Below are 25445 nucleotides of genomic sequence, written 5' to 3'. Positions count from 1 at the left end.
CAATCACTTGAGCAGGTCTGGTGTATAGAGCTAATACATGAATTCTGGGGTGGGAAAAGGGCTGAAAGGTGCCAGAACCAGAGGAAGGTGCCAAACAAGTAAGTAAAATAACATAATGTAACTAAAGAGCTCTTGTGTTGAAAAGCAAATAAGGTTTCAAAACCCATTTCATGCTTTAGGAAATGTCTGCTAAATTATAGTCAAACAATTTCAATTTTGCACGTGTATAGAGTTGCATTTTCAAATCTGAAATGGGAGGGGGTGAAGGAAAAAGCAGTTACTGAAGAGTGCCTTGTTTCCTGCGCTTGAGTTTCAGGTTCAGATCTCTCTACAATTTCCAGCACCTGTAAAGTGGAAGTTCATGATCTTTAGTCACTTCTGCAAATGTTTTTGGCTCCCCACTGTCAGCTGGACTTTCCTTTGCAGGAGCAACATCACAGCCCCCAGGTAATTTAAACAGCTCCTGAGAAGAACTGGGAAAATATAGCCTCAGGCGGAGCTGACTATCTGCCCCAAGGCAGCTCGGGTCTATTTCTGAGCTTTGTAAAAATCTAGGAATGTGGAGGACTCTATTCCTGGTACCAAAAAATGCCAGGAAGCTCTGCTGAGAGACAGCTGCGAGTGGCATTGCTGGCTGGGGACGTGGACTTCCCGAGTGGGCCAACTGCTGTGGGGCTGTGTTTCCTTAGAGAGGGTCTTTGACATCACCTGGGTCAGCTCCCCTGCTTTTGGGATACAAGGTGCCTACACAAGGCAGATGTAATCCTGACTGTCCGCTCAGCATTGCCTCATTGTCCTGTTCCTCTGCTATTTGCAAAAGGTTAATAAAGGCTGAGAGGTTGTTTAATAAATCACTCCCCCGGGCTGTATATCCCTGGGATCTCGGTATCCACCACTGCCCTCTGACATGCTGGGGATCGTGTATCACACCCTGGTCATGCCAGCGCTGTTCTCGTACCCTCCAGTAACTGTTATTTACACAGGGGTTTTTCAGTGGAATGGTGATAAACACTCCCGTCCAATGTCTAATGAGAGCTGTTTTTATTTCCATGTTTCTCTATTTCACCTATTACTGAATGCTGGCCAGCAGCAGGACTAATTTTATCCCTAACTCCTCTGCATGCTCTACCTTCTCTTATAGAGCAGCATCTCAGCCTTCGCACACCACAATGCAGGATGACCATTCGTGATAGCAGCTCCCCTCTTTCTAAAATCCCCTTCCCAGGGGAAAGCAACACCCAGCTACCCACTGGAATAACCTCTGTCTGGGGAGAGGGCTTCTTGGCATGCCATGAATACCAGACCTTTTAAGGGAAGCCCTCTCTAACCACCGTGAAGAGACACCTTGGGAATGTCTGCGCAGGCATGAGCCTTGAGAGCATCACCAGCCACACATCCTGCCTGGGATGCAGAACACAGCTGGGATCAGGGCTGTGGCATGCATCTTTAAGCATTTCTTTGCCATGCCATAGAGTTTACACAGGGACATTGCATGGATACCATGCAGCTCTGAGGAGCTGTTGAGACCGTGCCTTTGCTTTCTATTCTTATCACGGTGTTTCCATGCTGCTGTCAGCTCTTTATCACTGACAGCCAAGAAAACTTAATACTGTTTTGGAAGAGTCATAGCCCAAAAAAACCTAGCAGTATCCTTTAAAGAGAAAACCCCAACCCACTTGTAGCCATTGAGTTTGCCCTGCATTTCCATTTGTTTCTGAATAGAGCAAATTGCCAGTGAGAATACTGAGTAGGAGAGAAATAGTTTGCTTTAAAAGAGTAAAATGCCAGGTTGTACAGTACTCAATGAAGAGATTCCTGATACCATGTTCAGACCCATACCTCATTTTTTTGCCAGTGCCAAAGCAGGATTTTCATTCTCCTAGCAACAGGCTAGGGCATCTTTGCCTGTTTCTCCCCACAAAGAGGCTTTTGTATTCTGCAAAATATTGCACCTTTAAAGGGCTGAAATCAGCCTTTGTAGGATGTTCCTATGAATTTCCACCCATGCTGGATCCCTTAATTGCCACGAGTGGATTATCTCCACTTTGCCTGAACAAGAACATAGGTTTTCATATTTCACTTGTTCTTGTCAAGTGATAACTGTACCTGAGGCATCAACTCCACACCTCTTTCCCTAAATTCCTTTTTTCTAATAAAAATCTGAATCTAGTGGGTGAAAACTGGAGACCTAGAGGGAAATGGGGGAAGTTCAAAGATTTCTGTTATTCTCACAGCAATCAATCAGCAGGATGTGTACCTTAGACGAAAACCTTAACCATCACCAAATGCATGACCAGAAAGATATTGCTTTCAACTCAGGCTATTGGGGTCAGGTTCTTCACACAGTGACTGAGGAGCAGCACCAAGATCTGGACCTGGAGTCTGGCTCTTTTCTGCTGACGCAGACCTTAGAGCTAAAAGGCCTCAGCAAGTGGATAATTGGGCATAAGAGACACACAAATGTACACACAGGGCATTTTCTGCTCTGACTTACAGAATGGCACATGTTTTTAGATGTACTTTCTATACATAAGCACAAATAGGGAGTGGTATGGTAATATTAATGTGGCTAACCCAAGAGGCTCAGGGTCACAAATGTATTTCTCAACCACCCCTAAAGACCAGAAGAGGAGGAGGGGAAGAAATTCCCTCTGTAACTAATCTTACACTGCCTCCTGTTCCCTAGGTGTGTAAAATGAAGCAATGCTCATTTTCCTCTTAACAGTACACATTTTAATGCCTCCCGCCTACTAGTCCTGAACATGGTTTGGATCTGGAAGATGTCTGCTCCACCTGAGCAACCATCTAGCTCAACCAAATCCCTTACAGATTCTTTCCCCTATTGCAGGTCATGGTGACCAGAGCCATGGTAAATAACCCTATTTCTGGTGGAAAGAGTAGACACTGAGGTCTGGCCCTATGAATTTAAGCCCAAAAGTGAGGAATTTCAATATTCCTAAGAGGAATATTGACAGGGGAAAAGCACACATGTACAATGCTCTGCTTCTGCCTTGAACGTGCCCAAGCGCTCTACATGATGATGCTGAACCAAACTGAAGCCATCATCCATGAAATACAGAGATAGCAGCTTCTGCAATAGAGGGTGGGATTTTACCACGCTCTAGGCCAACAAAATAAAATCCATGGCTTTCCATGAGCTGCAACATGGCTTTCATAAGACGAAGCGTTAAGCATCCTCATTTGCCCTGCATTTTAGTATCAGTCTGAGGTTCATATTCACACAACAGTTCACCCTGCTCTAAACTACCCCAAAATTACTTACAGGGAGGTCTCAGTAGTCCCAAAAGCTGTGTCGCTCCGTAGACAGCCCCAGTGGAAAATCTATGTGAAACTCACAGCCAGACAGCCCTTAGTGCATCCTATGAGGAGCCCTGCTCCACTCCCACACCCTCGGTCCTGTTCACTGCCTCCCAGTGGTCTCTGGCAGCTGGTTTTATCAGGGAGTGCTGGGCTATGTTGAGAGGATGAACTATGTGATCTATTTTTAGGGAAGAGTGAAACTGCTCTTCCACCAGGCTGAGTCAATCATGAGCTTTAGCAATCCTACACAGAGGCTGGGGAAGTCTGGGGGCCTGGCTTATTTTCAGAACTTGTTCATTCAACATACCCCTAGTGTAATCCAGTACAGGACAGGGGATGCTTCAGGCAGTGGTGCAATGGGGAAGAGGCATTTCCCTGACTCACTGTCATGTCCTCGGGGTGTGACCTGCAAGCAAGGCTGCCTTTGCCTCTAAAGCTAGTTTTAAGGGAAAAGTTGGGCAGGTGTCAGGTATTAGCTACATTTCCTGGTTCCCTATTTCCTCATCAGTTCCAGTATTTTAGAACCAAGAATGGAAAAAGGATATATTAGGAAAGTGATGGGTAGCGTGTATACCAAGACGGATGATTGAGTTATCTGCTTTATGGTCAGATGGGAATTACCCCCATCCCTGCAGTCCCTCTGTTAGCAATGTGGTGCTGCAGGTAACTTCTTTAGGTGGTGTTCGGAGAGGGATAGCAATAAAACACTCAGCCCCAGAGGGCTCTCGATGCCCTCAAAGCTCAGCTGAGCAGTGCATGCTATTTTGCCTATAAATGGTTGGCACAGAGCTGAGGCCCCTGCCTTACCCATGCTGATGTACAAGTACAGACATCACCAGTGGCTCTGAGGCTTATTTTAACAGTCTACCTTTACCAGGCTTAGAGAGCAATATCCCTAAGGTACCCAGAAATGTTCTCTCATTGGTTTGCTTTTCTGAAACCTTTAGAGAGTGAATGTTTGAGTAAGTCACCACATGGCAATGAAAGGAGATATAGGTTTGGCTATGCCTGTACCACAGGTCACCATCACCTGAGATAAAAACACTCACTCCGAGGTGCTTAGGATCAAATCCAGGGCAAGGGCCACAAAAGACCCATGCTTGGTCCCACCCTGCTTGTGCCTTCCCACGCCATGGGACTGCAGTGATGAAGGAGAGATGTACAGATGTGAGCTGTGCTGGACCAGAGGGTCTCACAAAAATCCTATTTTATTTGCCAGTACAGAAGCTTCTTATCCTTCCTGTCCCAATTGACAGTCAGAAATACAAAGTAGGGGTACTTCCCTAAGGTCTTTCAGCCTCGCTGCAATGTGTCTGTAAGTGTGTGTAGCACAGGGACACCTCCATTACAGCCAAGCTCATTGGTCACATAAAGGTCTCAGCAGCATTGTGCTGAGTAGGTGAAGCATGACCCAGGTCCCCAAAGGTCCATGATCTTTGCTCCAATGGGCCAAGCAACTCACTGCTGCTGGTTTTACAGTTTGAGATTCTTAAGATTTTTTGGTTCCCTTCTCCTGAATACTTTTTCTGGAGTTTTACAGGGATGTTTGGAGAAGCTGCTACCCCTCTTGTTTCCCCATGGTATCAGTCCCCTGGAGAGGATGCTATACATCAACCAGGCTGCAGTTCAGCATGTGACAAGTTTTCTTTGCCAGCATCACACCACATCACATTACATCCAGCTCCAGATGACCATCTGCTTCCACAAGGCTCTTAGAAGGGCCTGACTCCTCCTTTCTATAGCCCAGTGTGGTTAAGCATCCTGCAAGGCTATGAATTACCAATCCCTTGCCACCTGCATTAAGCCTAGTGCCTGGGAAGGTCATCACCCCTCTCAGAGTGATCTCCATGTTCTTTTTTGCTTCCTTCAATGAATGAGGATCAAAGAAAAGAGTTAAATTAGAATGGGCTGAAATTTAACTATCTGGGGGTGGTCGGAAACACAGCCCACCCTTGTTACTGCTGGGTGCTGAGGAGAAGACTGTACATTGTAAGTGATGGCTGTGAGTGAGGCAGCACTAAGCAGCTGAAGAGCTGCAGAGCGAGGTGTTTTGTGCTGAGTGTATCCCATGATGTGAAGCAGGCAGTGAGGGATTTTGATAGGAAAGTGATAGATGGGATGTTGGTCGCCAGCCAGGCTGTGAGTCAGAGGCCTGGGTATGGCAGGGGCTGCCAGCAAACGTGTGCCCACTCAGGTAGTATGAACTGGGTGGTAGGGGTGTCAGCAAACACAGTGGCAGGCTGGGGACTGAGGTATCTTAGTTATTTTGTATGGGTGGAGGGGCATAAAGGCAGGAGGTGAAGGGCAGAGCATATCAGCTCATTCAGCAGCTCATGATGGGCATTCATGTGTGTCCTTGCAGCATGCATGTTCCCAGCAGGAACACACAGGGTGCAAGCATGCATTTATGCAGAGCTCTCTCTTCATTTGCAACATATATTTGCCTGTCTGTCTGTCTAGCTGCAACATACAACATATGTGTACAGGGGTTGTCTGTCTGCATGCATGGCTGGCTGTCCACATTTCTACTGTCTCTGTCTCCATCCTTAGGTAGAGGAATGGGTTGTGACTCAATCTGTGTCTCCCATCAGTGCCCTGTGAACTGCTCCTGCAAGCCTGTAAGATCTGAGCTACCTGACTGCTCTGCACAGCTCCCAAGTGAAGGGGTTTGTCCTTTTGTCTAAAAGACAGTGACTAAATAAAAAGCATGAAATAGAAATAAAAAAAAACATCAGTGGTGCACTGTGATTTTCTGAGAAGCACTCAGTGTGATGGGGGAGATCAGCAGCCCTTGACTGAGATGAGGTGGCTCTTGCTGGGAGCTGAGAGAAGGCGGTAGCAGTTGCTCAGGAGGGGAAAGGCTCTTTACGTTAGATTGAGTGAGAGTAGAGATCAGGGCTCACGGGAAAAGCCAACTAGAAGGGACTACCCTGTTTTGATTGCTGCTGCCCAGCAGAGCTTGGCCAGGCATGAGCAGAAGCTGATGGCTTCCCTGCTCTCCATGACTGCCTGAGAACTGATGCACACTCCAATGGCAGCCCCCCAAAAGGTACTTGTGATCCCAGCATCCCTGACTGGCTTGGGGGTTGGGAGAGGTGAAAGGGGGTGGATGGCATCTGCTTCTTCCCCTTCTTTTTGTGATGTGAGGTGCTGTAGCCAGAGGGGCAGATGGATCTCATGGTTAAACACTAAGTTTCCCTCCTGGCTGAGTTGCAGAGGCACAAAGCACTTAGAGCCGGACCGGTTGGACACTTACAGGAGTCCCGACATTCAATTCCCACTTGTCGTGCTCATGAAAAGCAACTGCTGAAAGGGAAATGAGCTTTTAAAGATTATTTTGGCTGCAGAAGCCTCTATCATTGCAAGTGCCAGAGCTGCCTTGAACTCAGAGCCGTAGCACAAGCACAGCCTTTTATCTTAAATCAGCATATTCCCGCTGCCTTTCAGATCTTTCCAGTTCGTTAGTGATGTTCTCCAAACCCGTCTGCTGAACAAGGCGCTGAAGAAGGGGGGTTGCTGGCTGAAAGGCCACGAAGAGATGGAGAGTGACAGCCTCCTTCCACTGCTGGGGCTGAGACCCGGTGTCCAGTGGCTGCTGTACAGCACCATCCTTGCAGAGACCGATTTGGGGACAGAGGTGGGACTGTTTCGTTGTCGCTAGATGGCACCGCACCCCCTTGCAGGAGAAAGAACGCGTGCTACAGCTAGCAGGGGAAAAACATCCCCTACCAAGCACACGTTTAACTGAGCTTGGGTCTCCCTGCGCGAAGGATGGGGGGGCCCTCTCCTTCGCCTCCTCTCCTTGCTGTGAAAATTCCCAGCGGGTAGAGGTCGAAAGGAATACAGAATAGAAAGGGGGAGGAGGGAATTAAAGGCATTTTGAAGGCTGCCTGGGTGCTCTGTAATTTGCAGTCATGTCAGGCTCCTGTTTCATCTTTGCACTGCACTGAGGTAACATCCTTGTGTGTCCTTCACCTGAAAACACTGAATAACGGAGCCATATTAATACATACATGCACAAGCATATGTGTGTGTGTAGGTGGGGGGATGGCATGCCTGCATGCATGCTGCTCTTTTCTCTTTCTTGGCTGTGATTTTCATCTCTTTGATTGCCAAAATTAATTTAGAAGTTGTTAATTTTTAAACCCAGAATACTCAGGAGACTCTACCTGCAGCAGATTAACTGGTGCCTTCTCCTTTTTGCTATTAAAGGACTCAAGCTTTCAACTATTTCCTTTTGGGAAAAATAGTTCCTTGATTTGCCAACTTCCTTCCTTAGAAGTATTTTGCTCTACAGTGTAAGTCTTCCAGTGCTCAGTTTAATCTCATTATTGTGAACTATAGGCACTTGTACCTCTTTAATTTGTGACTCGATAATGTCTTTGTTGGCAGCTTCCTTTGGATCATTAGATATTGTCAGCATGGCTGGGGATGTAGCCCTGCTGGTTTAGCTGCCTGGGAATGGGCTTATCTAAGGGGTCTAGCAGCCTTCCTATTTAAGCAATGCTCAGGACTCCAGCAGCAACTCAGAGGTGACGATGCCATGTCTGGGAAGAGGTATAGCAACCAATGGTTTGACTTCATGTGTAGTTATTTGGGTCTGAACTGTTGCATGGGCATGTGTTCGCTGGTAAGCCAAATATCTGTTGGTAGAGCTGCCTTGAACACTGCCAAGCTGTTATACTTCATATCACAGCATCCAACACCTGAGAACATGCTCTGTGCTTAACCTTACAACGTTGTGTGGCTTCAAACCATTCAAGACTGCCTTCCCCATCTCAGGTCACTGTATTGCGTGGGTGTCCCCTTATCAGCCTTGGGGACCGGCAGTGGGTGATGACGGGAGGGTCCTCTGGAAGACCTGGCCTGGTCACTGCTGGAGCTTGTGGAGCGCTAATGTCTGTCTTGCTCCATGGGAATGACCAAGAAAAGTGAAGGTGTAATCCAAGACATGTCTTGTCCCAGAAGAGATACGGGACAGCTGGTTCCTGGACTTTTTTTAGGAAGCATTACAACTCCTGTCTCTGAGCAAATCCAGCACCTACATCAGAGGTAGCTGTCATACTCCCAGCTCCCTGGCTGCAACTGCCTCCCCAGAGGACACCACATCACACAAAACCTAGCCCTACCAAAAGAAGCAGCGCACGAGAAGACATGAAGTGTTTCCTATTACAAGGCCTTTGAGTCAGGGGCTGGAGAGTGGTGTAAGGCTCTAAAATAGATCATGATTCATCATTTGCCAGCCAGAGGAAAAGACGTTCCTTGTGCTGTAAAAGGCACACTGCAGCTAATACTGTGATCATGTCTAGCAAGATAGCACGGTGACTTCACGTGCTTTGACATTAAAATAAAATCACAGCAGTGCTGTAGAAACTTCAGCTTCTTCATTTGTCTGTGTGCTCATGTAAGACACTTCTTTCCCATGCAGTTGGGTAACTAAATACAGTGTCCCAAATCCAGGCAGCATGTGATTTATCTTTTTAAATTATTTCTTTTCTTGTGTAAAAGACAAGGAAGAGAACAAATCATAGATAGATGGAATACGGGGTCCCTGGATTCCTGATCCAGGCCCAAAGAAGGCAGGAGGGTCCACTGGTCTCAAATCCAGCTGTTATAGGATTTTTTTGAGAGCAGTTTCTTCCTGCTCCAAATCAAACTGCAAAGTCTGGTAAAATTCAACCCTTTCCCATGCAAAGCTTCAGCTTGGACCTCTTGCTCTTCACAGATGCCTGTTGCCCTGAAATATCCTTTACCTGCTTTAGTCCCGATGATATCATAGCACTAGGGATCACTTACATTCTGCATCCTAAGCCAAGGATGGCTGTATTTAACACACCACTGCTGCCAAATCCAAAAGGAGCCTAGCCAAGACTCCTTAGCTTGGTAGAAAGGAACCTCTCCTTTTTCCTATTCTCAGGGCTGATGTGCAGGGAAAAGTTACTCATCCCAAACTAAACATGGATGTGCTTTTCCCTTAGTATTTAATACCAGCTATTTTAAAATGCTGGGATAATAGCATAGTGAGAGTCAGTATGGCTCTGTGGACTCATCACTGGCCCAGATCCCAGTTGTGCTGGGATTTGCCAGCTCCATACAATGGGACTGATCAGGGCTGGAAGGCGGCAGTTGTGTGCTTCCTATCCTTGGCCACACTCCTGTATGGCCAGACCTCGCAGTACCCAAACCATCCCCAGCCTGAATTGTCAGTCTCTGCTATGGGACTACATGGGAAATACAACTTTGAACAAGGACCAAGTAAACTCTTCCCAGTTGCAACTACATAGCCGGCAGTAGAATAGCAATGATGAGTGGTAACCAAAATAAATCCAACTTACAGCTTTTGCCCGTGGTTGAGTCATCAGCTGTATCCAGCACTGAGGAGATGATCGCCCGCTTGTGGCAGGACAGCTTCCCTTCCTGTGTGGGAATGACAACAGGGAAGCAGGTAAATGCCTATAAATAGAGGAGGAGAACTGCACAAAATCCCAGTGCAGGGAAGGCGCCTGCACCAGAGGCCCTGAAGTTGCCTCCACATATTGTGTGTGGTTTGGACTTCTCTTCCTGTAGACCTGATTCAGCCTTGGGTTTTCTCTGTTCTCCCCAAGGACAGTACTTCATCTGCTCCTGCTTGCCTCCATAGAAAGTCAGGCTTCCACAGAGCAGCCCCCCATGTCCAGGGATTTGTGTCAGTGAATGATGAAGTACCACCATGAAGCACAAGTATTTATGACTCTGGACACCCAAATTAAATAAAAGTCCAGGAGCTTTCTAAGAATAGCACCTACTAACCTTTGCAGTAGACTCTTTCCATTTGATGGTGACAGGACTCCTTTGTGCCTTCCTCTGGATGCTCTGAAGAGAGGATGGATCTTTATGGGCTTTGGTGTCTATGCTCAGGGATTGGATTGTCATGATTCTGGCATCAGCCTCCCTCTTCCTCAAAATGCCATAGGGAGATGGTGTGTTCAGTGAAGCAGAATGTAAACTCTTACACCGTGGAGTGGCTTTAGGAGTGTCAAAGATGGTCAGGAGTCCTTTGATATTTCTTGTTGGGGCACTGATGTTAGGGAAGGGAAGATCTTCCATGGACTTGCTTGAGCACATATCACTGGGACGGCTTTGAGAAAAGGCATAATTCTTCCCCATTGGACTGACATTAATTTGTGATAGATATCTTCTCTCCATGAGCTAAAAAAAACCCAAAACAAACATCAAAATAGACTCAAAGCTAACTTCAATTATATATCTTCTGAAATCTTTATTTGCTGCTTTTCTATCCAAGCATTACATCTGTTGACCTTCTAACTCCTGGAGGCCAAAGAGTGTCCCATCTCTTTCTGCTCTATGTTCTCTGGAGTAAATGTCAAGGACACATATAATTCCAGCCCTTTTTGAAGTGTGGAAGATGTTTCTGTTATGCCTATTTCCAGTGCAACCTTCTTATTTCCTGATCCGTCCATGGTCATGCAGAGAAACCTTGGGGTAGTAAAAATATGACCAATGGTTATCTTCCCTCCTAGATCATTGTTTTATCCCCATCTCCATCCTCTTCCTTTAGAAAATTATGTTTCCAAACAGTCAGGAAATCCCCCTCTCTGTAATTTCATAGGAAACCTCCAGTTTCTTAAAAAACTGGACTGAAAACGATTTTTTTCAGAGTCTGTCTTTCTGTAATGGGGTTGTTAAATACGAACTGTTTATCAAAAGGTGCAATTCAGCTTTCTCCGATCAGTGGGAATCAACCCTGTCTTCAGCGGAGAAATTGGATGAAGTCCAGAGCATCTGGCTTCCGGTGTGTGAATTTATCTTTGTTATTCCAGGTTGTTAAAGGCCGTAACCACAAAGCAGGACCCAACGTGCAAACACAGAGCCAAGAACTGCACCTTCTACCAATGAGTCTGCAATCAAAATATGCTATAAAGGACACTGGTAGCCGTGAGATGCACCTTTGTCATGTGAGAACAGTAGTCACAGCTTCTAGTTAAGGGGGAATTCAGTTTAAGATGCTGAAATGTAGACATTTAAATGCAGTTGTGAGAAAAATCTACTTGTGAACTTGATGTCTAAGTCCCATTGCAGTCAAAAGCACCAAGAAAGTGATTTCTGTACTCTAGGGTAAGATAACAGAAATTACACTAAGTATCTGTGTTTTCTGATAGATGCCTAGTGTCATTTGAGATACATGGAGTAACCTCAAAAACCTCCAGCTGCTGATGGAGGAGGGCAGAGATGCCTCAGCACAGTCTGTCAGCCCAGTGTGTTTGTCTGGGTGCCTTGATGACTTTGTGTGTCTTTGCCTCAGTCTGGATCCTTCCCTTACTTTCTAAACAGTACTAAATCCTTTGTCAGGTCTTACACCTCTTGATGGTCTTCCATTAGTGTCCATCCCCTCAATTTATTCACTCCAGAGCAATCTGAATGTTATATATGAAGCTTCTGTCCCATCCTGGAGCATCTTAGATTTGTCAGTCCATCTGTACATTCTAAAAGGGGGTTGGATATGACCTACCCTGAGATGTTCCCAGAACAGCATCAGATATTGAAAAAAACCCTAGGCTTTTGCCAAGAACTGCAGCATTATGTTGTTAGGACATGCTCTGTCCTACCTGCTTTGAGCCTCTGGCCCTCACCTTGGGATGTTCCTGCTTAGACATGTTGCTTTCACAGTCCAGGATGCTCTGGTACCTGCAGAGAAGACAGGAGATGTCACCTTAATCCCTTTTTAGCCTGAATGTATTTTTCCATATAGCAGGCAGGCTCTTTCTACCTTCCCCTACTCTCTAGAAAATACCAAATCCAATAGACTTCAAATGCAATATTGAAGAGTGAGACAGTGTGAACCTCCCCACCCCCCAAGCAGATTGGGTTGAGCTCTAATGGATTAGTTCATTTCAGTGCTGCTAGATCCAGCATGACCCCTCTCCTCCCAAGCTCCATGGAGACGTGTTCCCAGAGCGCCCATCTCCCCACTGGTAGGGTTGTATTGGCTGAACGTGGTATATTATTGCACTTTGCAATACATGGCTTGCAGCTGGAGTCAGGCTTTCCAGAAGGTCAATGCATTGTTCATTTATTCAGCTTTAACCTAATGTAGAGGGATTTATCAAGTCAGTATCTGACCTAATATAACACCAGTGATGAGTGAGACCTTTGTAGAAGAAGACACCTTCCTCCTCTTCCTTGCTGTGGGGAGTGCACTTTCAGCTTTCTCCAAAGACCCTCTCAGATAGATGACTATTTACAGTGAAAACTGACCAAGTTTGGGATATTCAGAACTAAGCGGTCCCAAAGGGAAGTTCAAGAGACTGTCTTGACAGCTGCTTTGTCACTCTTATGTTGAGGAAGATGTACTTCAGGTTCTGTTCCTAATCTTATTTGTCTCACTCTGGGAAATGCTGTGGTCTGATCTCAGTTATGGGCTGTAACCAGAAGAGAAATTAGCCCTTAAAGGGCTTGGGTTGAAATGTAACTCTCCCCGGAGCATTTTGGTTAGAAACAGTTGAGAGAAAGCAGGAGGGGATGAGATGCCCATACGCCTCTTGTTTCCCTATTAGCTTATCTCTCCAGCATTTGCTTGTTTCCCTCGTGGCACCTTACAGACTATCAAGATTAAAAGCTTTAGTTATCTATCTGGGAATGCTCCAGTCATTAGGGTCAAGGGCAAATTCTTCTGTGTCATTGTATTTGGGAAAGTTTGTTGAGTGCGTCTGGCTTTTAAATCAGGATTTGTCTTCCAAGACTTAGTAATCCATTGGTAATGTATAATAGCTAAGAGCAGTTGTGGCAGGAAAGTACTTGCCTCCATCTTCAGACCTGACATGCTGGGACATTGTGCTTGGGAAAGACCTTAATCTGAACATGATTTGTTTTTCATGGAGGTGGGAAAAGGAAAATCTATCCTGGAACCCCCCAGATCAAAGATGAACTGCAACCGTAGACAAACCACCTACCTGGCAACCAGTTCAGAGACGGACACAGATTTTCTCAGCAGAACTGCTCTGTGCTCTGGATTGCTCCTTGGAGAATGGCACAGAAAAGGCAAGGACTGAGCTGGCCTCAGCTTCTCAGCCTTTTCCATGTTCTCTGTCTGCTGGCGTTGAAGTGAGAGAGCAAAGGTTATGGTGCTGGATGTGAAGATCCAGGGAAAAGAGGCCAACAATTATTGCATTCATCTCCACCCATGGGATCGGTCATCAGTAAAAGGCTGTGGAACAAATGGTGTCTTCACTGATACATCTGCAAACCTCATCATGTAAATTCACTTTTGAAAAAATAAAATAGGGTTAAAGAACACACAATTTAAATTAAATTACTCCTAATGGAGAGAATGGGTCTTTTCCACCTTTGCCTACCACTTTTTTCTTTCTTTTAGATTGCTCAGTTCATCTCTGTAACAGGGAGGGAATAAAAAACAGATGAACTTGAGCTTTAAATAACTAAAAAATGATTTGATGAAAATTTTGTATGTGTGTCATTGGTTAAAATTGTCTTCTGTTTCCAATGTTGCATAGACCCAAACCAGATCTGAATTCAGGCAGTAACTGGAGAATTAAGCACCTCTCGGGCTCTTCTGCCAAAATTGTTCTTGTTTTCCAGCCTTCAGAAATGTGCAGCAGAAGTCTCAGGCATTGGATTTGCAATGACTGATCTGACACTTGGAAGTACATTAGGTCATCTGGGGTTCATTTTCTGAACTTAGACAGAGCTCTAGGGACCTATAAGTTATATGTAATTGCTCTTTAATTACTGACACAGACATTTGAACTACAGGATTGTTAGACACTTGTACTTGAGATTTTGAAAGTACTTCTTTTTAAAAGCCATGTTGCTTGCAAAATATGTTTCATAAGCAATTTCTGTTGCACTGGCCTGACTATTTGGCCTCCACCTGTCCACCCATCCACTTCCAGTTGCAGTCAAAGGGGGCAGATTTTCTGGGGGATATGGGTGTGATTCAGCAATTTGTGAATCTCTGCCTCCACTCCCATGCCTTGAAGAGAGCTGAAATTAAGACCAGAGGGAAGGAGATATATTTGTCACTAGTTGCTTTAGAAATTCCCTTTATTTTGTTTTCCAGGTCATTTCCCATGGTGTTAGAGAAGAGACAGATTTGTTAGACCACAGGCTCCCACCTCCCACAGTCCAGGGATTGCTTCCCATTTTTGCCATGGTGTCTAACATTAAACAATTCCAGGTGAAAAGTCCTCGAGGGATTTAGTTTGTGGCAGAACGAGCCTGTTACAAGGGAAGCGCTCCCTGATTTTCCATTTGTATTCCCTCTTTTCCTTAAATACAGTACAGGCAGTTGATGGAAATGCTCTTGTCAGCCCACCCTGAACAGTTCCCACAATCAGCACAGCATCCCCCAGTTGCTAAGGATTTTTCTGATATTAATTCATTCCATCTTCTGTGATCTGGGAGGGTTTTTACGTAAAATCACTTACATGCTAGAGTGCTTTCCTCCACCCGAGATCTGCCATTTGATAGTCTCCTTGGGGATCTTCAGTACCACGCTTCTGACTCCTCCCTCTTCCCCTTCTTTACAGCACAGGAGGCAAAGTCCCTTGGCAAAGCTGCAATTAAATATTAAAAGCTGATGTGCAAATGGGGATGGTGTGAGAGAGAGAGCTGGCACTGAAGAGCAGAGGAGATGAAGCCTCCTCCCTGCTCCTGTCAGCCATTACTGAGGTCTCATTCTCCCCTATAAAAACACCAGGTAGGTTCAGATGCCAGCTGGGGCACCAACACCCATCTAGACCCAAAGCTAGATCCTGATTTAGATGGAAAACTGCTGGAATCCACCTCCACATCTTGTCTCAGGTGGAATGGAAATGATCTCCTCTGCATGGGGATTTAAAAATGGATGTTTCCGGCACAGGTCATATCTTCATCCTCCAAACCAGTGACTTTTTCTAGCTCAGGCAGTGCTCCCTTGTGCTTGTGGCTTTGCTGGGGATGCATGACCTGCAGAAGAGAGCATCCCTCTGGGATGTTTACAACTCAAGGGACTTCACGGCTCCTCCTGGCAAAAATGAAACAACTTAAGTGAGGCAGTGTCCAGATAAGATGAATTGAAATACTTCACTACTAGGGCAATAGAGGGCAGGACTGTCTGAGGGGATCCAATATAGGCAACATCTAAGTCTGATTAAAGTCAGAGTTTGGTAAAGGTAACCTCTTAGCCCTCTCAAAAAGCATCATGGCCATAAGCAGACCTGCTTTTACACCTAACCCTAAGAACTGGGTTTCTGTGAAGTTCTTTCTGTGGATTTATTCTGTGAAAGTTGACCAAACAACAAAGCCTTGCACAAATAAGTGCAGATGTCAGTATGTTGGTTTATAATGAACAGGAAGGGTTGTGTTTGACATCAAAAGCTGGAAAATGATTTACCCAGAAATTCCTAAACTAAGCAAGAAACCTTTGGGACAAGGAGCAAGTTGAGTTAGGGCAAAGAACAAATCTGGATAAACAAACTGAGTGTCTCTGTCATTAGTTTATGGAATAATAGCTTGCACTTCTCCATGTGTTTCTCCATGTGTTCTGATTCAGCTCTTACTGAAATAAAACCTCTTTATCAAGCTTTTACACCAGCATCTAAAGCAACCGAGAAGCATTAATGATTTTAATTCTCTGTACAGTGAGTCTGATTTCACATTGTAAACTCTTCTTATGCTGTCAGTTGTGTTCATTGCAGCAGTGCAGCTTTGTACAGCCCTGGCTTTGTACATACTCAGATTTGTGCCTGACTTAAACCCTTCACCGCTTCTTCTGCGCTTGCAGTCTCCCTGACCTGCTGGATATTCCTCACTGAACAAAAGCCAGTTCTTGGAGGGTTGTGCAGGATGCCCTGCATGGTAATGGGAAGATATCAGTGACTTTTAGTAGCTGCTGGACTACCAAGAGACAAATCTGATGGAGGCTAGAAGGATTTCAGTTGTACGGGCCAAATAGGGCTCTGAAACTGGGATGCATTCTTGCTGGTTATTTAATTTACAAAAGAAGGATTTGGCTGACAGAATGAAACAATTAACATTGCAGTCCATCCAATAGTGAGTAATAGAGGCTGCTGAAAGACCGGTGAATTATGTCTGGAACTACTGTTATCCAGCTCCTCTCTCCGTAACAAGGCTGCATGGAACAATTCTCTGCACAGCTTTAAGGCACACTGACTAGATACAGTGTGCTTTGAAACTGTTTTTGCCAGGATTACAGTGTCTTAGGCTGATTCTTCAGCTACTGTCTCTGCTGAGGGCCTTGCTCAGCTCACATTGACTGATTTTAGTCTTCACTATTAGCAGTGCACTGGGTTTGCTCTGTTGGCAAGCATCTGTGGGAAGATGGGAATCAATTGCTCATGCTAAGCAGTTTCTGTGAGTTGAGAAGAGGTTGAAAAGAGGTGAGTTGAGAAGAGGTGAATCCCAGTACACAGAGAGAGGAATGGTTAGAGCTACACACAACTTTACTTGTCAGAGCCATCCACCGTCCTGTCCTGCGATTGCCATGCAGGCCTTCTCCTGGGTAAAGGGATGGAATTTTATTCCAGGCACTATGAGGTTTTATTGCCTGCTCAGGACATCTCCTGACCACCACACTAGGAATAAGGTCTGCTTCTTGCTTTTGTTTGCTATGGTCAGACACCCTGTGATGACACTGAGGTTAGCCCAGGGCTGAACATCCAGGGGAATTGAGGTTAGAAGCTGTGGCTTGGTGTCTCACCCCCTGCTGAGGTGCTGAGCGCTCCAGCATGGATATGGACAGAGGTGGGCAATGCTGCCTGCATATTGCCTGGGCAGTATGCAGCATGTGTGCCAGGCAGAGGGAGTACAGGCAGGGGACAGAAACAGCTAGTGGGGAACTTCGAACTCACAGCTACTAATAGTTAACACAGGCAATTATTTCTAGCTGTGTCAAGTGGACTGACCTAAGCCCATATGAGATTTGTGCTGAGCAAACAGGGACAGCAGTTTACATAACCACCTCTATTTTTTTTCCTTCTCTTTTTGGCAGTTGTATAATGCTGTTTTGATAGCTGTATTCCTATTAAAATTGTGCACATTCCTCTTTCTGTATCCTCATGTGCCCAGCCTGTGTTCCTTTGCTGCACACATATTTGTGCCCTGCTTCTCAGATGACTGTGTGCAGGGATGGTGGGATGGTGCAGGGTGTGAGCAATCACAATAGGGAATAAATCAGTTTGGGCGCGAATAGAGATCTGCTATTTGTTATAAACAGATTGATACATAAATCTTCTGAAAAACACTGGTTATGATATGCATCTACTCCAGATTTGATCTCCTGTCAGTGAATTTATAGCTACAAGCTCTGCAGGAAGGAGCCAGATTTTGCACTCTCTCCAGCATGTTCTCCCCACTTTTTGGACGATAAGGAGAGCTGCTTGCCTCTGTGGCCTCAGGGTTGTATATGTGGCTGCATAGCAAGTGTTTAATCCTATAGCTGAAGGCATTGTACAGCTTCAGGGAGCTGATGCTGGCAGAGCTGATTTCTTTCCTTTGGTCTGCAGGGTAGGACTCTGAACTAGCAGTTTACTAAGGATGGGTGCATTAGGGGAGGACAAAATCCCTGCAAAGTCTCTGGAATTTCTTTTTCTATGTTCTCCACCTTTTTCTTGTGGAGGGTATCTGGATCCTCACAGTCATTTCCATAATTATTAGTTTCATGTTACGTAACCAAAAAATTATCTATCAAATGCACATGTGGAACTAATGGGGCTTATTTAAAAAGACCTGTCTTTGCATTTACAGCTGGTGCATCGCTTGGTCCATTTTAATAAGCTTCCATGGCATTGGCATGTGCTGGGGGGGGAGCTCATGTGCATGCTCATGCTGGGCTGCCCTTATTCCTCTTGCCCATGGGGCTCTGGTTTCACCTCAGTATGTCAAAACACAAATGTGTTCTTCAGCAAGGAAGGAAGGAAGGAAGGAGGGGACGGAGAGGGGAGGCAGGGAGGAGGGAGGGAGGGAGGGAGGGAGAAAGGAAGGAAGGAAGGAAGGAAGGAAGGAAGGAAGGAAGGAAGGGAGGGAGGGAGGAAGGAAGGGAGGGAGGGAGGAAGGGAGGGAGGGAGGAAGGGAGGGAGGGAGGAAGGGGGACAGCTAGAGGTACATTTAATGTTTGAATATGAATAAGCTCATGCATTTAAAAGCTGTGAGACTCCTCACCCTGAACCATCTCCTTGTCCCATGCACTGCTTTGTCTCAAGGAAAGACCTTTTCTTTCCAATCTTTATTGTATAAACCGTCTTATTTTGACCATTCAGGGTTGCCATGTCCCTTCAGGCTGGTCATGTTTTTCATTTTCCTGTGAAAGGGGATGATGGCCTGAGATGGTTTTAAGTAAGTGTTTCGAGATCAATGTTTCTTCCATCCTTTTTCCACCCAGCAAAAAACCACAGGCTGTTCAGGCTTCAGTTTCTCATTGAGAAGTATCTCCTCCCCGGAAGCCCTGAAAATTAAAACCAGCAAAAATGTATTTCTTGTGAGGAGGAAATATTTCCTGGCTGCGCGTAAGACATTGTGGGGCTCTGTGTGTGTGTCTGCAAACTACTTAGTTTGCAAACATCTATACATCAGAGCTGGGTGCAGCTATAACACGGGGCAAAAGCTTCTGCTTCCCCCCCTTTGTTTTAATGATCTGGAGACATCACACTGCCCTGACTGATGCTAAAGGAAGGGGGAAGGTAACAGCAGCCTCATAGCATCTCTGCTCTCTCCCTCCTGATACATGCTCCTTTGCACACAGTTTGCAGTGTATTTTTATGCTGTTCAAAAGATGTGCAAAGGTTTGTTGACCACTAGGGCGCCTTTTTTCTTGGTACCTGCACTAGAAGCAATCGGCACTGTAAACTCTTGTACCTGAAAGTGTTGACTCAGAGGAAAGAGGCCACTGCAGAGCAGCTCTGGGTGAGCCGGCTGAGAGGCACTGCTGCCTGCCAGCCCCGACCATGAGCCTTGAAGCAGATATATTCCCTGTGTCAGGCTCAGCAGAGTGAGCCAAGAAGCACCTCAAGTCCTGCATCACCACACTGCTGCTGAAACCCATGCTGTGTATGCAAGTGTCAAGCCCGTCTTTGCTCATCTCCTCATTCTCAGCAAAGGAAAATGTGTTGCTTCATTGCCTTCAGTGAGGGGTCTGATTCTTGAGTGTATCTGGAGCATGACGGCTGCATAAGGACCCAAGGGTGCTGGGGGGTGGTGGGGCACCCTCCCAGGGCCCAGCCCGGACAGCTGTGCTCCATCTTCAGCCTCTCTCCAGCTGGCTGCGGTGCTTGGCAGCTGTCATCGCCTCCTCTTGGTTCCTGGGCTGTTCCCTCCTGGTGCGTGGTTAGGAGCAGGGAAAGGGTTTTGGGATAGAGGATTGGGAATGGGGCAGAATTGCATCAGTCTCACATGTGTCAGGACTCCAAACTGCTGTTGTTAGGCTTAAAACCAGCTTTTTTTTCTTCCCACCAGGCCTAGTTAGAGGTTCCAGATCAGATACCAGTATATGAAAGGTACAGATATGTGCTGTTTCTTTGCAACAGGCTGCCCAGGCTTGCAGGTTATAGGTGAATGGTCTGGGTATCGGTTTTATTATACTTCAGTGCCTGCAAGTCGTCACTGAGGAACTGTATTCCCAAGCCCTATGCATTTATCTTGAAGTTCTTCACATTGCCAGCTTGATGTGACTGTTAAGAAGTAGGTCTGGCTTATACAGAGGAAAAACTTCACAGCCCATGATGCCACCATTTACTCAAAATCCATGAAGTGATCTGTAGCCATGAGAAATGATGTAGGAAAGGATTCAGAGACTGCCTGTGTGCATCCTCCAGCTGTCAAATGCACAGATCCCTGGGGACATCCCCACCAGGAGAGCAGTCATCTGTCTACAGCAGCGCTGGGACATATGGAAGAGTGTCATCGGGCACGGTACGCTATGTGCCCTCAGGAGCTTAACATGCTTCTGACAAGACAAAGCCCTGTGGGAACTGCAGGCTGTCAATGGAGAGGAGTCAGCAAGCACAGATCACACAGGGTGGTAGGTTTGGTGATGCTGCTGTCTGCTCAACCAGATACTTTTGCTGTCTGTATGGCAACCCCAGGATTACCTCTGGACAGATGTTGTGTGAATAAACCCTCATCTGCAGAGGCTCAGATCCCTGCTCTGTTCCTCCCTCTCCTCGCTTGTGACCTCTTTACATTTCTGAACTTCATTTCTCTCTTTATAACCCTGTTCCCTGTCTCATCTTCACATCTTCCAATGTAAATACTCTGAATATGGTGTTTGTCATGCAGTTTGCATGTGTTTTACATGATGAGTATTTTTCCTCCATACGGGCTGCTGTAGTTCCCGTTACTGAAGGCCTGAGGTTCACTGCTTTGCTGACTTCAGAGGGTCTACTGTGAAATGGTCAAGGGTACCCCCAAAGTGTGTTGAGGGAGTTTGTCCACACAAAGAAGGCAGTCCATTGAAAGTGATGGGTTTGTGGGCTCTTGAATTATTGTTTCCAAACAGCTTTATTCCAAATGTTTTGTTTTTTTTTTTTTTCCTGTGGGGATTGTCCTGAACCACCTGCTCAGAGCTTGCTGCTGCCTGTACATGGAGACCTGCGTACACCACCTGCTCTCCCTGGTGCATCCCAACCGCTGCTGAGTGAGCAAAGGGGACAGAGCCTGAGAGATGGCTCCTCTATTTAGGCTCAAGGGTCCTGCTTGCAAAGGCATATGTGTCTGGTGACAAGGCACCTCAATCAGAGCCATTTTCCATGGCTGGCTGCCGTCACTGCTGTACACTGCTGTTCTCATCCTCTGAGGAGCACTATGCCAAGCTGAGGGAAAACATCTGGGGAGTGGGAAGCACTGAAGCACTTTTGCTTGTTCAGGGGGTAAAAGGTCTCTCGGAAGATGCCCTAAGCCAGTCTCTCAACCACGTCCTATTCTGAAAAGCACTTATAAGGCAAAAATATGTCTTTTAAAAAATATCTTCCAGTTCATTTTGACTTTCTGTGCAGTTTATTTTCACAAACCCCCTCACCGCTCTTCTCCATCTGGCATTTTCCTCCCCATGGCTCTCTGCCTGAGGACATGGCTCTGTGCTGGGTTTCCTAACAGCGTTATAGCATTGGTTTCCATGCTGCCTCTGTATGATCTTTCCCACCGTGTTTACAGCAAGAGATGGAGCTTCTCCCAGGACCATGGTGTCACACTGGAAGAACTCCTTGTTCCTCATCTTCCGCCCTTTAAGTAGTGATGGTGTTTCCTACTTGTACAAAACGGTCTGGAAGAGCATGTACCCAGCTATTTTTGGATAACAGACACACTTGTCTTCCTCCGGCGACACAAGAGGGCGCTTCCACCCTACTTTTGCAGGGGTTTTTCTCCCCTTCACCCCGTCAGCTACAGAAGGTTGGGTGAAGGTCTTTTGAGCGGGGAACTTGTCTCTCTATGTGTTTGCAATGCACCCAGCTGAAGGGAGCTTCATCCCTGCAGGAGTTCCAGAGCCTCCCACAGGATAATTGCATCATGCTTAAGTGTACAAAACAGGGGCTCTTTCCACTTCAGGATCTGGTAGATTTTCAGAGGATAACTCAAAGGACCTTAGTGCTGAGATGCATCATTGGTTTTGCTCATTCACTGTAACACAGACATGTCAAAATGGCATTGCTAGAATCCTCTCTAACTATAATAAAATTGATGGAATCTGGGGAAGTTTAGTTTTAAAGTGTGAGGTGGGAGCCTGTGAAGGGAGAGAGGACAGATTTTGTACTCACTACCCCAGTGGGTGCAGCAGCAGAGAGGGTGCAGTGAGTACATCAAACATCTGGTCAGCCCATCACCAAAGAGGAGGCAGATCAGGTAAGAAAGCTGCCGGAGGTTGGGAAACCACCTTGTCTGTGTCCATTTAATAAAGGTAATCCCCTCCCTAGTGTTCTTTTCATAAGAAGGTTGTTAAGTGCTGTTGTCTGTATCCCAGCCATTATCTGGAGGTGGAGATCACAGGATTCCTGACCTCCAGGCTCACCTGCACTGCACAGAAACATCATAACACTGGGAGTAAAAGATACTTCTTATTCACTGTTATATCCAAGTGCTCCATGCATGATGTCTGAACAATGGCTTGGATATCCAAGTTGCACAGCAGTGATGGTATAAAGGCAGTCTAGATGCTCCCTTCCCATGTCAGTTCACTCTTGGGACCTGGATGTAGTCTCCTTCATTGCAGTCTGCTTTTCTTCTTCCATGCCCCTTCAAGGGATGCTGTAAAGGTGTTTCCAGATAGGCTGTCCACAGAGGAGCACAGAGTTAAGGGACATGTGTGCAATGTGAGCATGTCTCTCATTGCAGCTATGACAGCAGTGAGTACTGCAGCTGCACCTAATTACCTATTCATAAATAGCACCCAGTTAGCTGGTGCCCAACTCTTCTTGTGCACCTTTGTGCCATCACCTCTGTTTCAATGTGGGGAAAGCAGTTTTTCCTCCATGTGTTTGGACAAGGATGTTTTTCTAGACAGCTGGCAGGAAGAGGCAAAATGTTTATAGCAAGAGCAGGGATGACTTGGAGGGGGGCACAAAGCATGCTGCCAGCAATGTCTTTTCATACAGTCTTCAGGAGAAAATCAAAGCACATCACAATAGTAGGGCTTTAGGTTTTCCAAGGGCCACACAGTCTCTAGGGCATAGAGATAGTGGGGGTTTTTGTGAGTGTTGTGTGACATTGGATGGGTTACTGCATGGTATTTTTGGTTTTTTTTTTAGAGACTGTTAAATCAAGATGCTTTTAAGATGCCTGTCTTGCAGAAACTGCTGTATGGGAGAAAAGATCTCTCCCAAAAATTAGACGATTTTCTGGTGTGTAAAGCTGTGTTTTGGAGCAGGGTGCTCCCCAAACACTAGTTATGTATTAAAGGATTTTTAAGTGTTCTAGGTTTAAAGAAGCAAGAAAAGCCATTAGGGGGAAAAAAACCCTAAAGTTTTTTGGCACGTTTGAAAATAAGAGTACCTCTGTTTAGGTCCTCAAATATGGAGCTTGACACAGGAAGTCTCTGGTTTCCAGATCACCCATAGCTTCTGGGGGATGGAGTTGGCGAGGGAGCTTGTGAGCAGCATTGTCAAGTTCTATAACTATGTGCTTCCTTTTCAGCCAGCTACAAGTGACTTTCAACAGATCATTCTTCTTCATTCTCTCCTCCCAGATGGAATCCAAGTGTGCATCAGAAGAAAGAAATCTGGGGCAGTCAGGATGAGGTTTTGTCTGCCTCCTCCATGTCTCAGCCCATTTCCTCAGCCCCAGCACAACCTTGGCAACCTTTGATCCCAGCCTGCTCTTTGGGCCTGGAGCATCATCTGATAGGGCTGGAGGTGGGAGGAAGGAAGGAAACCCAAGATATCTTTGATCGCACCTTGCTGCCCTGGTGCCTATTAGCCTCCCCCCTACACCATTGTCTTGAGGGCTTTTGGCCTCAGAGCCACGGTATTAGGAGGGCAGATCAGGACATCTTGTGTCTTGGCAAGGCTCTTTTTTGAGCCAAGCAGGTCACAGCCAAGCACATTTTCATCATCAGCATTCACCTTGGCACTGGTTTGGCCTGGGGTAGCGAGACCCCAGGCAGTGTTTGAGTCTGGTTTGGATGTGGCCACATTGCTCTGAGTTTCACTTTGTGGATGCAATACATGCCATGTCTTCAGGACTACAGACTGACTTCTTGTTATTCCAGGACCCTTTCTGAAAGTACGATACGATTCTATGATATCTAGATGGAAAAATCAATGTGGTTGAGAACTTTGTCATCGCATAAACACTGCCTTGGGAACCTTACAGGTGGATCATGCTCTTGTGCATGAGGTGGCATGGGTATTGATATTCAGAACTTCCAAAATGGCATTTATTTATCCATCATCAGAGAAATGTGGTAACATATCCCTCTTTATAGCCATTCAATCTGTTGGAAGGATCATCTCAATGGTCTTGCTCCTTTTTCCCTGAAAAGCCTGTCCAAACCCTTCTTTCTTCTAAGCCTCCAAAATTTAAAACCTTGATGTTTATATCAGGCAAGAAGGTGTTTGAGAATTTCATCAGGGAAACCTGTGCCTATTTTTCTTAGCAACCAGAACCAATTTTCTTCTGGGTCCCTTGAGGGTCTACATGTCCCATTTTAGTATCTTATCCAGGACTTGGCCTTGCAGCACTTTCTTACTGTTGTTTTCACATTCGCAAGTTGCCTTTTCCCACTGGGCTCCAGGCTAGCACGGGAAAACATCCCAGCTCAGATACCATGAACCCATGATCGGCATTGCTTAATGCTATCCATTCTGCAGTGTTTCCACCCGTATCTGTTTATCCCCCTTGTCTGCCTCTTCACAGCAGGGTGGAGGCATTTTGCTCCACAGCTCTTGGCAGTTGCGACCTCTGCATTCACAGGGACGTGCTGGCCAGGCTTGGCTGAGCACAGATGTGAGAATGTATTGCAGATATTATCCACTTTTTCTTGACCTTATAAGGGAATGTTGCCCTTCCTCATGCTGGGGAACAGGGGGTAATATGAATAACTTGGAGCAGTAAGAATGAAATCTGGAGCCTTTCCCCTCTCGTGTTTGCAGGCCCATGGGCTGGTAAGGACCATTACCATCTGAAGGCTGGTGAAATGGGTTGGCTCCTCACTGTTCAGCTCCCCAACCTTATTCCAGCAGTTTGTTGGCAGGTCTGAATGGGTCTGGAGATACAGCCTGGATGGAGTCCTCCAAACCAGGGCTGAAGGATGCTGAGACAGCCTGCACACAAAATCAGCAGTCATTCACTGCGTCCTCACTCTGTGGCTAAATAGAGCACTTGAGTCTGCAGGGCTGAAGTCCGTCTGGCTCTTCACAGTCACTTAAGCAGTGTTTTCAAACAGCAGCTGCCAGGGCACCCTTTTCTGCTGCTTTGTAAGCCAAGAAAGAGAAGGCCACCCCTTGTCTGCAAAGGACATGAGTTCAGTGCCTACTAACTAATCCCAGCTGCTGCTCTCAGCCAGGGAAGCCTTGTGGATATGGGGAAATGTGGGGAAGATGGTCCTGTGGTCCCACCTCTGCTCTGGGAAATTGTGCAAGGAGTGGGGATCTGCCCAATGTGAAGAAACTGGGAGATAATTT

At 46.1% G+C, this 25445-nt stretch overlaps 1 protein-coding gene across 1 annotated transcript in view; it reads right to left on the bottom strand.

The window, feature by feature from the left end:
- The window catches only part of XIRP1 (xin actin binding repeat containing 1), a gene marked incomplete at both ends in the record, with an annotated part of 31533 nt that extends 18134 nt beyond the window's left edge, over positions 1–13399 (bottom strand). Inside the window, 4 exons of the mRNA XM_080611513.1 lie at positions 9657–9738; positions 10111–10509; positions 11952–12006; positions 13272–13399. Of these exons, the coding sequence (XP_080467639.1) occupies positions 9657–9738; positions 10111–10509; positions 11952–12006; positions 13272–13399 (664 nt within the window). The remainder of the gene's footprint in view (positions 1–9656; positions 9739–10110; positions 10510–11951; positions 12007–13271) is intronic.
- Positions 13400–25445: the final 12046 nt, after the last annotated feature.

This window comes from Psittacula echo (genome assembly GCF_963264785.1).
Source record: "Psittacula echo genome assembly, chromosome: 2".
In the NCBI taxonomy this organism is placed as follows: Eukaryota; Metazoa; Chordata; class Aves; order Psittaciformes; family Psittacidae; genus Psittacula; species Psittacula echo.
The sequence above is the reverse complement of the archived record's forward strand: the minus strand, read 5'-3'. Positions and strand labels throughout refer to the sequence as shown.